This window comes from Amblyomma americanum, chromosome 10 (genome assembly GCF_052857255.1).
Source record: "Amblyomma americanum isolate KBUSLIRL-KWMA chromosome 10, ASM5285725v1, whole genome shotgun sequence".
In the NCBI taxonomy this organism is placed as follows: domain Eukaryota; kingdom Metazoa; phylum Arthropoda; class Arachnida; order Ixodida; family Ixodidae; genus Amblyomma; species Amblyomma americanum.
Genome location: NC_135506.1, coordinates 11,809,602 through 11,825,053, shown reverse-complemented (window position 1 = coordinate 11,825,053; position 15,452 = coordinate 11,809,602). Strand labels below are relative to the sequence as shown.

Genomic DNA, 15,452 nt, shown 5'->3' with positions numbered 1-15,452 from the left:
TAAGATAGCCTCAGCCTGTGTCAATAAAGCACTTGTTGCTTCCTCACGATCACTTGCGCAGGCAGACGCCTGGAAGCGATCTGGGGAAAAGCTAACGTGCACAGGAGGCCTTTTTAAAGAAGTTATGAAGCGTAGACAGTCAGATTCTTCTCACAGTTTCCTGTTGTTAAGCTTCTGCTTGTAGTGCGCCTGAAAAACGCTGTGACACACTGGCAGGTGTTCGCCCGCAGCTGGTCCTGGAGGAGGGGGGGGGGGGAGGGGGCAGTACGGAGGGTCTTTTGCGCATGCGCAGTTTGCTCCTCGCTGGAGCGAACCATGGCAACAGGACCCCGGTAGAGGCTACACTAACGCCTCAACCTAACAGCACTGTCAGGATATTGAGGTTCGTCCTGCAGCACGGCGAACGGCACACAGCCACGAGAGCTGACGAACTCTGAAGGGCGGTTGCCACACGTCAAGTCCTGGATACTTGCCAGTGCCGGAACGGTGATGAAACCCAAAACAAAGGGTAGCGATATTTACACGCTTCCTGCCTTAGGGCAACTCGAGAGCAGCAGGGCGTTTTGCAGCACCGGCGATTGTATTAAGGCGCGTCGACGACCTAGACCTTGTTTCCAAGTGGTGGAAAGAAGACTCCTGACTTTGTACAGTCAGCATCAATATGCAGGTTTTGTACAGTCTGCATCAATATCCATTTAATTAGTCTTAACATTTCCAGATTAAAATGCTCCAACGAAATTCGTTCTGCAAGAAGGCCGAAAGTAAATACGAGCGCATAGCTGACCGTTATGGTTCCCCCGAACTGCATCGTCATTTTAGTGCAGACGAAAAGTGAACGTCACACCAAGAAAGGTATAACGACTCACTGAGGTATGTTTAGCAGGACTGTCCGATACTTGAAGGACCAACTGATCCTTAGGAACTGTGCGGACAACTTCATCTAATTTTTGTTCTTTTAAGAAATCTGTTTTGTGTGTGTGGCTATGTAGATGTTTTTTTCAGCAGCAAAAGACGCACGCAGTACTTCTGCAAAGACGAATCGTTAGCTGAGAAAGTTGAATTTAAAAGCATAACTTTTTGTATTTTTCCGCCACTTGATTCAAGCTTGCAACGTCAAGACGTGGAAAGGAAGGACTCCGTGATAACCGTTTGGAATGAATGGCTGCGCAGTCAGCCCCCAGAGATCCGCCTCTTAACTTGCGCTGTACATGTAGCACCGCAACTTTTCTTTCTCGACCACGACCTTTTTTTTAACAACCTTAAAGCTAAATATTCTTAGCTCGCCGCTAGGAAGAAACTGCTGCTCACGCCCAAACGTCTACGGAACCCTACATTTCGTATATTCAGGACGTCCTGGCTCTGTGCAGAAGAGTTAATGTCCGAGACAGATAAGGTGCAGAACATACAAAAAAAATATAGCGGACTGCGCCTTCAACATTCTCCTCTGTAAATACTACTCCATAGTTCATTCCGTTCTACGGAGGTGCCGATGCCTCCAACAGGCCAAGCACCCAAGACAGCAACATCGTCTACCAAACACAGCTGCCAGCTCCTCGTGCGAGGATCTACCAACCCTACGGCAGCCTTCGAACCCCGAAAACTTCACTCAGAACTTGCCCCGTGAACTATAAACCCTAAACGGAAAGGAGTAAAAAGGGAGTAAGCTGCCCTCTAGCACACTCCCTTTTGTGAAAGGGTGTGCGCTAGAGAGCAGCTTATACTCCCTCAAATAGGCGCATTCGTGTTTAGAGTGCAGAGGCCCTGACTCCCATTGCCTCTACCCCACACCTCCATCAAATATTACGAGGTCTCCACAAAGAATTGTGCAGCGCTGAGAGGTATTCAACCACTTGAGGCTTGCAGAAAACACACACGCACACACACACACACACACACACACACACACACACACACACACACACACACACACACACACACACACACACACACACACACACACACACACACACACGCGCGCGCGCGCGCGCACACACACACACACACACACACACACACACACACAGCGATGTCATTTGAGAGCACTGATAGTCACTGTTGACGGCTGGTAACAGTAGTATTGGCTCTATCAATTATGAAACCAGCAGCCGCGCGCCAATGCACATCCTCTCCACGCACTTGTTTGGCAGCCGTTTCTGGTAACACCTCTCGATAGCCAGCCATTACTCTGTTGGCAAAATACAGGGCATACCAATCCGGCAACAACGATCCTTCCATATCATGGGATTCTAACCGGCGCCATGAAGGCCGCCACAGAGTGCAGGCACCGTTTTTATGAGATCAGCCTCGCATGCGAGAGGTGCGGGATTCGATCCCCACTGCCGCCGGGTACCCACCGGTGGTACAACGGGTACAAGCTTTCCCCTTGCCTGGCGCTCGGCTTCTTTGGGGTGAAATTCTTGGGAAATGGTTCTCGGAACCCGCCTTGATAGGATCACAAGGGCTGGGATTTGAAGGCGCAGGCTCCTTTTCCAAGCCATGCACCCTATAGGGGTGCATACTTCTCGTCAAACGGGCAATTTTACCGACAAGTGAAAGGAACATCGATGGGAGCATCGATCTCTGTCGTCATGGCCAATTTAACCATGTAACACGTCGAACAACGAGCCCTCAACTCATTCCACCCGAAACCAACGATTTTCCTCGGGTATGTCGACGACTGCTTCGCCGTCATCAAAGTATCTGAGATCCAAAATTTCCTTTCTCATTTAATCTCCGCAGAACCTGACATTCTGTTCACGCTAGAGGTGGAACAAGATAACTCCCTGCCGCTTTTGGACGTCCTCGTGTCCCGAAACCACAGTACCCTTCAATTCTCCGTATACCGCAAACCAACTCACTCATACCGGTATCTCCACTTCTCTTCTAACCACCCCACAGTCCATAAAGCATCAGTGGTGAAGACGCTGTTCAGAAGAGTTGAGACACACTGCAGCACAGAACTTGACAGAAAAAAAGAACAACGCACGATATTCAAAGAACTCACCATGAACGGATACCCAAAGGACTTTATTCAAAAAACCATTCGACGTCAAAAACACAACATTCGCCAAGAAATCAACGCACAGAGACCAACGCCACCACTAAAATATGTCACTTTACCTTATGTCGGAGGTGTCAGCGAGACCATCGCCCGAATCCTGGAAAAATCGGGTCTCCAGGTTGCGCACAAGCCAACAAACACTGTTGCGCTTTGCCTACCTGTTCCCAAAGACCGGCCGCCGAGAGAAGGAGCCCAAGGCATTGTCTACCAAATTCCATGCGCCGACTGCGACGCAAGCTACATCGGCGAAACCAAAAATTTCAAAGAAAGAATTCGGCAACATAAAAACGACTTCCGCAAATTCGCAAGAGAGCGCAATCCAGTAGCCGAACATTCCGAAGACTCCGACCATAGAATCAACTTCGAAGAAACCCGCATCCTCGGAACCGAAACAAATTACCACGAAAGGCTCCTTCTGGAATCCTGGCACATCCAGACCACCCCTAACAGCATCAACCGCACAAAAGGAAGCCTGCCCCCAGTATATGCCCCGGGACTTCGCTCTTCAATTCAACGAAAAAAAGTCGCCATTGACCGCCTCCCCGCAGTGCGACAAACGTGACTTAACCCCCCTCCCCTCCCCCACGCCTTTCGCAAAACAGCTGTCGTTCCTTTTGGCCCCCCCTTCCGTACTTAAAAGACGCTAGCTACTGCCCTCAGTCATCCCTGATGAAGGAACCGAGTCGGCTTCGAAACGTTGGGTTAAAATTAAAATTTTGGTTGGAGATGTGCAGTTTATCATGTCTTCAAACCCAACCAGACAGGCAAATCTGTCAAAACGTTTAGTTTTCAATAGGAAGCCGAGCCCCAGGCTGGGGAATGGCTTGCATCAATTTCAGAGTGACCAGTGGGTACCCGTGGAGGCAGTGGGGAGTCAAACCTACCTCCTCCCGAAGCCGAGGCGAGTGCTCTACTTGTGCCCCCCCCCCCCCCCCCCCCCCCAGTGGTGTGACAGTCTTTTAACCTCCTCTCACCACCATCATCAGCCTGCAGGGCAAAGGGCTCTCCCATGTCTCTCAAATTAACCCTGTCCTGTACCAGCTGCATCCACTCTTTGCCTGCAAACTTCTTAATCTCATCCGCCCACCTAACCTTCTCCCGCCCACTGCTACGCTTGCCTTCTCTTGAATGCACTCCGGTTATCTTACTTTCGCATTACATGCCCTGCTCAAGCCAATTTCTTCCTAGTAAATTCAAGATGGTTCCTTGCGTTTCTTCGGAGGGGGCACAAGACCTCTCCAAACGTGAATTCGACGGTGTTGAAGGAGCAGACGATGATTGATGCCAGATGATGGAGACAAAGAGAAAATATATTTACAGGATGTACAAGGGCAAACTGCGTTACACGTTGAGTCACACAGACAGTCAAACTGTAACTTAAAAGAAAATATCTCACACAGAGAAACTCGACAAGACATTACTCATTGACCCGAGGTTAGAGTAAGTCTGTCTGCACGGAGCCTCTAGCACAACTAGACAAGACTGCCCCTCCAATGATTTTACATGCAATTTTAAAGCTTTTGCAAACAAAGAAGTTAGGGCGGTCATATTTCGTGGCCCGCCCTAAGCTTCCATAACCAATGGAGGTAGCCACAGCCCCTGAAGGTTGGACCCAACTTCGAGCCCAGGGCTTGGCTAAAAAGAAAAAGAAACACATACCGAAAACATTCTGAAAACCCTCTCCCCGGGGGACCACTGATCCACTGGCTCGCCGCAGGAATGTGAGACGGCGGAGACCCGCGAGGCTTCGGTGCCATCGAGCATGCAAAAAATAAAAAGGGCCCATCGCGGAATGCGAGGTGGTTCGCATATTTCCGCAGACGCGCAGTATTGGGGTCTGCCGCCGTGGGAATGCTGCCTAAGACCTAGCGGCACCACGTGCTCGTTGTGTGCGCCTCGCATGCTTTCTTGGTGCCCTTAACAAAGCCAGGTGTCTTTGGCCCTCACAGCGGTGCTGTCAAGCTGCCAGTGCCTCCTTCGCCTTTGCCACTGCTTGCGGGGGGGGGGGGGGGGGGGGGGGGGGGGGGGGGGGGTGCACGCGGGTAGGGGGGAGCTCGGAGCTTCACTGACAGCTCTCCACGTAGTGACCACAAGCTAAGGGAACAAAAAAAAATGTACGCGTTGATGAAGCGCGGCCTTACATTCCTCTTGATTTCGACTATGATGTCCTCCCAGTTATTGATAAATTAGAATGACGTATCTCGTTACATGGGCGCATGCAGAGCTTTTGCAACTGATAAATTTCTTTACCAATGAAGTGCTGTGTTGGCGCATTTTGCAACGCCTTTTTTTCCTACTTCATCATTTTGCCCTTCTACCCTTGGTAGTTGCGGCTTGTGACGTCATGACTGACAGCTAAGCAAGAAACGTCATTAGCCGGCTCCGTGGCCTCCAAGACAGAGCCGACCAATGACAGGGAAGCCAGAGAAGAAATTGCGAAAAGAATGTCTGTAAAATACGGTTCATACCTCGCTTTGTCTTCAGACGTAGCAAGAGCTAGAAGGCGGAACCCGACGACCTCTCGCGGGACCCTTCTGTTCACTCTCCCCCATCCTTCTTTCCACGCTGCGATATGACGCGTATCTCCAGTGCCACGCCGAGCCCATTAGGCAGTTCCGCGTAACTCGTAGAGTGACTGGCCATGACTGATATGAGAGCTTCTGATAAATATAGGCAATGGCAACCGGGGTGCAGACAGAGCCTGCTAGGCTTGCTCTAGCTTCCTTGTTTTTTGTTGTTGTTTTTCTTTTGCCTGAGCAAGCTATTGTTTCGAAGCACGTCTGGACTCTTTTTCTTTTTCGTCATTTGTTTTGAAAAGTCGTGCCACAAAGACATGTAGCTGCCCGGTAACCGCGCACGAAGTGGCTTTTAACATCACTTTACAGAGACAATGACGACAACTTCGACGAATTTAAAAATAAAATAAAAACCGATAACAACTTCGATGAATTTAGAAAAATAACATAAAATCCGATACTTTAATTTTTTTTTGTGCATGTGTGTGCCTTAACTGGCGTTTGCTGGGCAGAAGGAATCCAATTCAGTGCTGAGAAATTTGGATCTAAAGCTCAAATATTTTTCTCTTGCTGTCCCTGATTAACGCTCGTGACGTCACGGATGACGTCATGAAGACTCTGTGATCGCTGGTTATAAGATGCGAACTGTGTGGTTTAGCCTCGGAGATCCTTGCAAAAAACATCGCATTTCACGTCCCCGCAGTTCGCTTGTGAAAACCACCTGCAGGCGCTGCAATACCTGTGTCCATCACTTTTTTTTTTTCCTTTCTGACTCGTGAAAGCTCCGTATCCAGTGAAGGTGGCTTGTTATATCTTTCATTCAATTATGGTGATCAATTGATAAAGTTCAACTTCAATTTACCTTAACGTCTCTTTGATGAAGCCCTATTTTACTGTGCTGGGTACTCGATGTTAAATTTTTAAATCAGCTACCGACCCAAGGATGGTGAATGTCTCTTTGATGAAACCCTATTTTACTGTGCTGGGTACTCGATGTTAAATTTTTAAATCAGCTACCGACCCAAGGATGGCGCAACTTACCACTCCACTGTGAAACCATTTCTACAATCTGCAGAGAGCCAACTCCCAGGAACCTTGCGTAACGCGTCGTTGCTAAACTTTAAACGATTTAGTTCCCTTGCGTAAGCAGCCTAGCCTGCTCCACTCAGGTCTTGGTACAGAACTCTACGGCCCGAGAGAACCCTGACCTTGTGCGGTAATCTTCTCCATCTAAGGTACTAAACTTTTGAGGCGCTTGCTTCAATGCTGAAGGCGCGCGCGCGGACATTGAAAGCGAGAGCGCATCGCTCGGATGAGACTGGATTACGCATGAACGGCTGAGCCGAGTGGCGTCCGGTTATTTCGGCGAAGTTTCAACGCGCCGTCCCGTTTCGAAATGCTCGGCGTATGCATGATGAACTGCGTGGGCGCCTCGAGCATTATGGAGTCGGCTGAGCCACTTACTGTCATGGTTTTTTTTTTCTAATTTTCTTGTTTGTGTGTTTTTTTTTGGTTACTCAGGCCTGGAATTACAAAGTGAACAGTGCCGAGAAACGACGCGGTGCAGAAGCTGTTATACTTGGTCCACAGCCACGCGAAAAACACCACAAAACCACCAACAAACCGCTGAGGGGAAGCACTGGCAAATGAGCTAGACCAACGGTTTTTTTTTTATTGCTGCAAGCCTAGCATAACAGTCCACCTAACGACGGCTCAATCAGCCATATTCAGACGTCCTGACATAACCGCTAGTTATGGTTGCAGTCAGCTTATCTTGTTTTGCTTTCATTTACATTTTTGCGAAGGGAAGATAACCGCTGTCCTTTTAAGGGTAACGGACTGGATTCCAAGGGAAGGGAAGCGTAGCAGGAGGCGGCAGAAAGTTGGGTGGGCGTTTCGATGGAGGCAAAACTCTAAGGCGCCCGTGTGCTGTGCGATGTCAGTGCGCGTTAAAGATCCCCAGGTGGTGGAAAGTATTCCGAAGCACTCCGCTACGGCACCTCTTTCTTCCTTTCTTCGTTCACTCCCTCCTTTATCCCTCCCCTTACGGCGCGATTCAGGTGTCCGCCGATATGAGACAGATACTGCGCCATTTCCTTTCCCCAAAAACCAATTTTCATTTCATGAGATTAAAAAGTTTGCGGGCATAGGGTGGGCGCAGCTGGCAAAGGACAGGGTTAATTGGCGAGACATGAAAGAGGCCTCTGCCCTGCAGTGGGCGTAGTCAGGCTGACGATGACCATGTGCTTCTTATGTTTCGCGCCTGTTTCACGTATAAAACATTTCATTTGTGACGGCATAAATAGCAACATATTCTTGTAACAGTGCTTACAGTATGAAGTTCTTCGGCCTAAGACAGTGATATGGCGCAGTATCTCGGTGGACACCTGAACCACGCCGTAAGGGAAGGGATAAAAGATGGAGTACATTTTTGCTTTTTGATCTTTTTGTAACATTGTAATCTTGCTCCTCACATACTAATTCTTTTCCCGTCTCCGCATATCGCAACGGGAGGAAATTTTAAGAACGCTCTAGATTTTAAGAAATTGCAAGAAACGCACTGTACAAGCAGGTCCAACTCTCCCTTTTTTCATATAGCCGTTCCCGCTAAGAGTTGCCCCACAAATTCGCCGCTGTAATTTATCGATTGGTAATACCTAAGGAAATAATTCCAGCATCCGTGCCGGCGTCGTTCGACGGTGCCTTGCTGCAGGCGTCGACAGCCCGTAGGCAACCTGAGATATCACGTGACCGCCCCGCAGGCTAGCGTGCGGGTGACACCTGGCTATTGTGCTTATCGCTGCGCATCAGGGATTAGAATGTATAAGGGGCCTATGAAAGACGAAGGGGCCTATGAAAGAAACAAGGAAGTGACGCAAGCCCCAGCAGCTCTGAGAGAGATCGGAGATGGGGGGGGGGAGACGACTTCTTGTAAACGTGCCGCGGTCTTATCACACCGCCGAACTTTTCCCGAAGCATAAAATAATTCCCATACCGTGTCGAGCTTTCAAACAGGAATTATCTAATCACACACGCTTCCTTCAAACGCTAGAAGAATTAGACAATCTCACTCCGACGTATGAAACAAGAAGCAGGACCCAATGGAAAATAAAAAACGTATCGAACTAGCTACGGTATACATACGCTACAAAATAGGCTGCCACGAATACTGAACGAACTTCTAGAACAGAACATAAATTTGCGGGATATCTCACACAAACGTTTAGCGGAACTATTCTTCTCTCTCACATAACTTTTCTTGCTTTTTTTCAGGTTACTTTTTCCTCTTGAACACATATTTGGTGATAGTGCTATTGGTTTGCATGTTTACCCACCTCTCTGTGATATCAAAAGTGTCCACGGTTGGCTGTGCTAATGTTTTGTTGGTGTTTTTTTATATTTCTTGTGATCGTGTATTTTTTCACCTTGAAGTGCTAATTTGTGATTGCTTGTGTTGCCTTTTCTTCCATTGTAATAAATTTTCATTTCGACCTTCGTTACTGTTGCCAAAATGTAGGGGGCCCAGGGCTCTGTCAAGCTATCAATGGGCAGCTTTTAATCCGGGCTCCCTGTCATCATGCACAGCATGATGGTTGAATAAAGTATTATTATTATTATTATTATTATTATTATTATTATTATTATTATTATTATTATTATTATTATTATTATTATTATTATTATTATTATTATTATTATTATTATTATCTTCATTTCGTGCGTTGTCCGGCGGGCAGCCATGGAGGAAAGCGACTCGCAGGCTCCGTACCTGTACACCGAAGAGAAATTTTCTCGGATGCGAAAAGAGATTATTTTAGAAAAAAAAACAGAGATCGGTGTTCTTTTGAGCAGATTCCGAACGCCTTGTATGCACAGCCGTGTGCAGAGAGTGAGGCAGCTGAAAATATGGATCATTTGGAGCAGGGGGAGAGTGAATTGAAAAGACCATGGGTCAAGCGTCTATTAATACACTCGTAATCGGAAAGTAAACGTGCAGAAAAAAGAGAAAAGAAAACTAATCAGAGCGCGAGGAGGCTCGAGGGAAGGAGAACGAACGAATGTATATACTTGAGTAATCCTCGGATTAGGAGAAGTCCTGAGAGAGAAGACGAGCAGAGTAAGCTCCTCGCTAATCGGCTTCGGAGAGATCACATCTCGTCAGATCCGCCCACTTGGAGGAGGGGGAGCGCCTTTAGCATCGTGAAATGTCGCAGCTGCAGTATGCATTACGAAACGGCGTAGCCTGGTACGAATAAGAAACTATTAAAGAAACAGTGAGAATACGCGAGCTTGGGATGAAATAATGGCAGAGAAAATCTACTGCTGTCGGGAAGCCGTTTCGGAAACGACAGAAAGTTTTCACGGTGTTTCATTGTAAAAATGCGTCTTGGTAAGTTCCCTTGGCAATCAGTCGTGTATTCTGTAACACCGGCCTGGTTATTGCATCGGGTATAACACCGGCTATAACATCCATTAGAAATATATTAATAATATTTCAAAATAAGCCCTGGTGGCATAGGTAGGTAGGTAGGAAAAACTTTATTGAAAATGCCGGCAACCGACGGTTTGACGCGTCGTGACGTTGGCCAAGCGTCGACCCGGGGTTATGCCCTCCTCTGCACTACCCCCGTTCGGCCCGTTTGTGGTGGGTCGTGAGGCTTGTGCTTTTCGAGCGCACCCCGGGCCTGCTGGACGGCCCATAGTTGAATGTCCTTGTCTGCAGACTGCACTGCACTTTGAAGTTCGGGCGGGTATATCCTGGAGGTAGCCTCGGTCGGGAACCTGGCACAGTCCCACATGATGTGCCATTGGTCCGCCGGACCAGCTGCACAGACATTGCACACATCGCTCGGATAGAGTTCTGGGTGAAGTACGTGTAGCACTGCCGGGGCGAGGAGTGACCCGGTCTGTATCTGTCTTAGGATGACGGCCTCCTCCCGACTGAGTGCCGGGTGGGGAGGCGGCATTGTCCGTCGAGCTAGGCGGTAACACATGGTAACTTCGCCATAACTGGTTACGCGGTCCTTGGTTTCGAACCACCACACGGAACGGTCACTCTCGGGGGCGCGGAGGGTAAGCGCTCGCGCCGCCGAATGGGCCGTCTCGTTGTGGTTCGGCGAGGATGCACACTCGCCCGCGTGCGCCGGGAACCACTTGATACGGATGGTGCTGCGGCGGTCTTGGGGCTGGAGCTTGCCGATTATGGCGGCCGCCGGCGCGCTCACTCGCCCCTTGGCAAAGTTGCGCACGGCGTTCCTCGAGTGAAAATCGATGTTAGGTAAAAGACCTTATGGAAATGTGGAGGGACAAAGCCTTTCGCTCCGCCCGCACTCCCACTCCGCGGATGCAGCGTTCCCGCTCGCTAACCGCGGAGGGGTTCGTGCTCGAGGGAAACAAAGGGAGGGGACGACACGGTGTGAACACTCATATGCTATTTATTACACTTGCAATTAATATACAGAGTGGGCCAGCTAGCTGCAAAACATCAACAAGACATTCCTCGGAAGTAGAAGACAACGTAAGAAGGAATTCCGACTTACCGGCTGGGGCAGGGGCTCGACTTCGGAAGTATCGGCGGCGAACATTTGTATGCGCTAACAATGGCGGCCGGGTTTTCCCGTGCGCGCCGCATTCTTGGGTCAAAGCCATTCCCTACAATTTGCTGGGGAAGGCGACCAGAGCGCGCGTTTGCTGCGCTCGCTTCGCTGCCTGGAACCAGAAGTCCAGCGGCAAGGCACAACGGATCCCCGTGCGCCTGCCGCGGAAGGTGACGAGAGCGTGCGGCTCCAACCGCTCGTAACGCTGGCCGGATCCCGAAGAGACTCTGTCCGGTCCCGCAGAATTCCGCGTGGTCGAAGTCGGATCCTTGGGAATCTTGTCATATGTCCCACTGCTCAGCAGGGCCGATGCTTTCTCCTCGTAGTTGCGGCGGTAGTTGCGGCGGCAACTCAACGGTGGTGATGGACCGCCGCAACTACGAGGAGAAAGCATCGGGCCTGCTGAGCAGTGGGACATATGACAAGATTCCCAAGGATCAGACTTCGACCACTCAAACAACGCTCAACAAAATTCTAGCGGACATATTCAAGCGGCACCCTGATTTCAAAGGGATTTACCTCCACCTCATCTCCAGAAATGACTCAGCCCCAAGCTTTTACGGGCTACCTAATATTCCGAAACCTGACATCCCACTGCGACCAATTGGGGACTTCACTCTATCTCCTCTCCGACGTCTTTCCGACTACCTTCACAAGGTACTAGTTCCGCTCTCCGGCAGAACACCCACGCATCCACGGCATTTAGGACACTTCGTCCAACTTGTCTCGGACCTGACGATTGAAGAAGACGAAAGCCTGGTCTCGTTCGACGTGGTGTCGTCATTCCCCAGCGTTCCAGTGTCCCTGGCTGTGACCGTTGCTCACCGGTCACTCCAAAACGACCAAACCCTGCACGAGAGAACACCACTCAGCGTCGACGAGGTCTTCTTGATTTCTGTCTTCGCACTACTTATTCCACCTATAAAGGAGAATTTTTCAAGCAAACAACCGGAACTGCCATGGCGGCGTCCATATCGGTCACAATGGCTAATTTAATCATGGAAGACGTCGAAAGCAGGGCGCTTGCTACCTTCAGGCCCCTTAGCCTGCTTCAGGCAACAGAGACTTGCAATGAACTTTCTTTTTACATATTTAAAAGACATTGGACATCTCGAAAAGCTCTAAATTCACTTGCAGGTTACCTTCATGCATTCTTCTTGCAGTGAACTTCGTCAGCCCATTCGTCGGACTATGCACTCCATCATTCCATAGGTTACATCAATACTCGCCACTGCATCCTTAGTACCCATTTCATGGCTGCATTTTATCTTCGTTTTTTTTTTCACCTCTTCCACGCTGCTCTCCTTCAGTCTTTATCTCCCAAATTCCCCTCCCTACGCAGAGTAGCATGCCAGCGATATTGAAACGCCGGCTAAATTCTCTGTTTATTCATTAAAGAGTCTCTTTCTCTCTACCTTAAGTCCCAAGCCAAAGTTGTTCCTTCGATATGTAGACGACTGCTTTTGTGTGGTGAAAACGTCAGAAGTAGAAAACCCCCTAATCCATCTAAATTCAACTGAAACGGCCACGCAATTTACAGTTGAACGTGAGCAGCAGGGCGATCTGCCTTTTCTCGACGTTCTAGTCACAAGGCACGACAAAAGCTTGCGGTTCTGGGTCTACAGAAAACCAACCCACATGGGACGGTACCTCCATTTCAATTCGAATCATCCCACTCCCCACAAGGCATCTGTCATTACATCTTTATTGAAGAGAGCCGATACCGTACGTTCTTCACATGAAGAAAAAAGAACCGAGAAGAACCGAGTAGTCTCCGATCTCCAAAAAAATGGGTACCCCAGTTCATTTATCAGACGCGTCAGCCAAAAGCAAAAAAGAAAAAACAAAACAGCTCTATTCCTTCCGCAAGCACGCGCCAGAACCGGAAACGTGTTTGCATACCATATGTGAAAGGCGTGAGCGAGACGCTGGCTCGAATTCTCGGTAAAGAAGGGGTTAACACGTTTTGGCGGGCTAGTTGGTTATGCATCTTGAATAAACAGCGCGAACAAGGACGAGCACAAAAGACAAGAAAGCGAACGACACGGCGCCGTGTCGTTCGCTTTCTTGTCTTTTGTGCTCGTCCTTGTTCGCGCTGTTTATTCAAGAAAGAAGGGGTGCTGACAACGCACAAACCGGCTACCACCATCGGACGCTTCCTCCCCCGCCCGAAAGACCGTCACCCAAAAGAAAGGGCCCAAGGGGTTGTATACAAATTCCCTGCTCAGTCTGTCCGGCCTCGTACGTGGGGGAAACGAAGAACTTCGCCGAAAGAATGAGGCAACACAAAGCGGACGTCCGACAAATGAACCGTCAGCGCAGCGCGGTGGCCGAACACTGCGAGGAATGTGACCACCGAATTGACTTTGACGGCACTATTGTACTGGAGACCGAAGCTAACCAGCGCAGGAGGCTTCTGCTGGAGTCGTGGCACATACAACAGACACGAAGTAATGTTAATCGCTCCATGGAAACACTTCCTTCGTCTTACATCCATGGTTTGCGGCCATTGACCCGGAGGTATTCAGCACGAGGGCTCAAAAAGCAAAGCTGCGTCTCGCCCGTAGTCACACCTTGAAGAAAGGACCCAGCCGGTCCCGAATCGTCGTGTTTTTAAAAAAAAATTAACATGGTTGGCCTCAGTCATCTTTCTACTAAATCCACGGAGGCCAACGACGAAGGGGCCACGAGCGTTGCGATGATGACTGCAAGATAACTCGTATGGACCTCCTGCATGTTTGTAAACAAACGAGGTGGCGCTGCAGTCGCTAGCGAGCTCGTGGTAGGCAAAAGGTCGGAGAGTGGCGTCGCGGATAGGTGTTGAGCGCGGGTTTTCAAGGCTTGTAGGCGCGTTTCCAGTTTCTGCGAATCATAGCAATGGTCGATGCTTCCAACTTAGTAATTTGTCGAAGTACACGAGCTCGCGTTGTCCACGTGCGGCCTATAAAGAGAAATAGTTTGCCACTGTGTATTGTATATATGGTTAGTAGTAAACATGTAGAAAGCGTTCCTGCCGTTTATTTACGCGCTAGGCATTGAATAAAACAAGTTTTGACACTCTGCACTAGCCGGAATGATTTTACTTCGGGGCAGTAGTGAGGGGAAGTGCTGGCGTTGTTTCGTCGGAGCAGACATGCGCTCATCGTCTGCTGACATACGTACAGCCGCGGTCAAAAATACGCGGCCCACGGCTCCGGCGCAAGGAGCGGCTGCGGGGCCGCACCGCGGCGCTGCTACCTACGTCGGGCGCTCAGTGCGAGGGTGTAGAGAGTGACGACAAAGCTTCGCCCTCACTCTTCCCTGAGCACGCCACACGGCTGATGAATGTTAAGTGCAGCGTTCAACTGTTTCGCGGCTGACGGTCCGTACGAAAGAGAGCTCTGCAATGCGTGCTGCGTGTGACTTTCATCGCCAACTCGGATATCTCGTATTCCCTGTGCACAGACTGGCTACGGCAGGCGCGCGTTCTGCAGTTCGACTAAGCGCGTCTGCCTGCGACGAGTCCGAGTTCGGTTCGCATTCCATACTTACGCGCGTCTCGCGTTCGTGTACGCCGCACTCCAGCGCCCGGTGCTTGGTCGGGTTAACTTTAATTAGTAGCTGGAGCTCGCTCCTTTAAAATTGTTAATTCAAAGCTAGAAAAAATCTAAGCACGTTCCTGTTGCAACGAAATTACGAGTAACACACCACCAGAAACAAAACAGGCCTTCACCGAGTTCACAGACCGGGGTCCTGTCGCGACAATAACTTGTTCTGCGCTATTTCTTGAGCACCGTAATGCCCTTGCACGAAGGCTCACCACGCATGGTCGCGCGGGACATACGAGAGCGAAGCAGAATCGAGGCGGCAACGGCGAACCGCGCGCACTCCCCTTCAGCAGAACGCCTCACTTGACAATTATCAGCCGTGTTGCGTTCCCAGGAGGGAGTGAGGGCGAAGCTTTGTCGTCACTCTGTGCACCCTCGCAGCCAGCGACCGACGTAGCCCGACGGAGGTAGCAGCGCCGCGGTGCGGCCCCGCAGCCGCTCCTTGCACCGGAGCCGTGGGCCGCGTATTTTTGACCGCGGCTGTACGTGTCGCGCTGCGCGAAAAGTGGGGACAGCGTCGTGTCCCCGATCTCCTGTCTCGCTTAGCGCTGTTTTTAGCCGCATGACCACGCACCAGCCAGGCCGACTTGTCCTCTTGTTAAGCTGATCGATTTGCTGAAAATTTTTGATTTCTAGAATTATTTCCTTTCCTAGCCCTGAAGTCTAGTTTCGTGACGAAAAATTATAGCAA

The 15,452-nt window shown here is 49.8% G+C and overlaps 1 protein-coding gene across 1 annotated transcript; it reads left to right on the top strand.

The window, feature by feature from the left end:
* Positions 1 to 12,133: 12,133 nt before the first annotated feature.
* On the top strand, positions 12,134 to 15,172 carry LOC144107422 (uncharacterized). Its single transcript, XM_077640418.1, has 3 exons — positions 12,134 to 12,210; positions 12,596 to 12,992; positions 15,143 to 15,172. Exons 1-3 carry the CDS (start codon positions 12,134 to 12,136, stop codon positions 15,170 to 15,172), a joined length of 504 nt encoding a protein of 167 aa, XP_077496544.1.
* The last annotated feature ends 280 nt before the right edge of the window (positions 15,173 to 15,452 follow it).

Excerpts from the sequence above, each read along its gene's own strand:
- LOC144107422 (XM_077640418.1), top strand. The coding sequence starts at position 12,134 with ATGGCGGCGTCCATATCGGTCACAATGGCTAATTTAATCATGGAAGAC. Across the intron at positions 12,211-12,595 it reads AGGGCGCTTGCTACCTTCAG|TCCCAAGCCAAAGTTGTTCC; the intron begins GCCCCTTAGCCT and ends CTCTACCTTAAG. Across the intron at positions 12,993-15,142 it reads CCAGTTCATTTATCAGACGC|CCAGCGACCGACGTAGCCCG; the intron begins GTCAGCCAAAAG and ends GCACCCTCGCAG.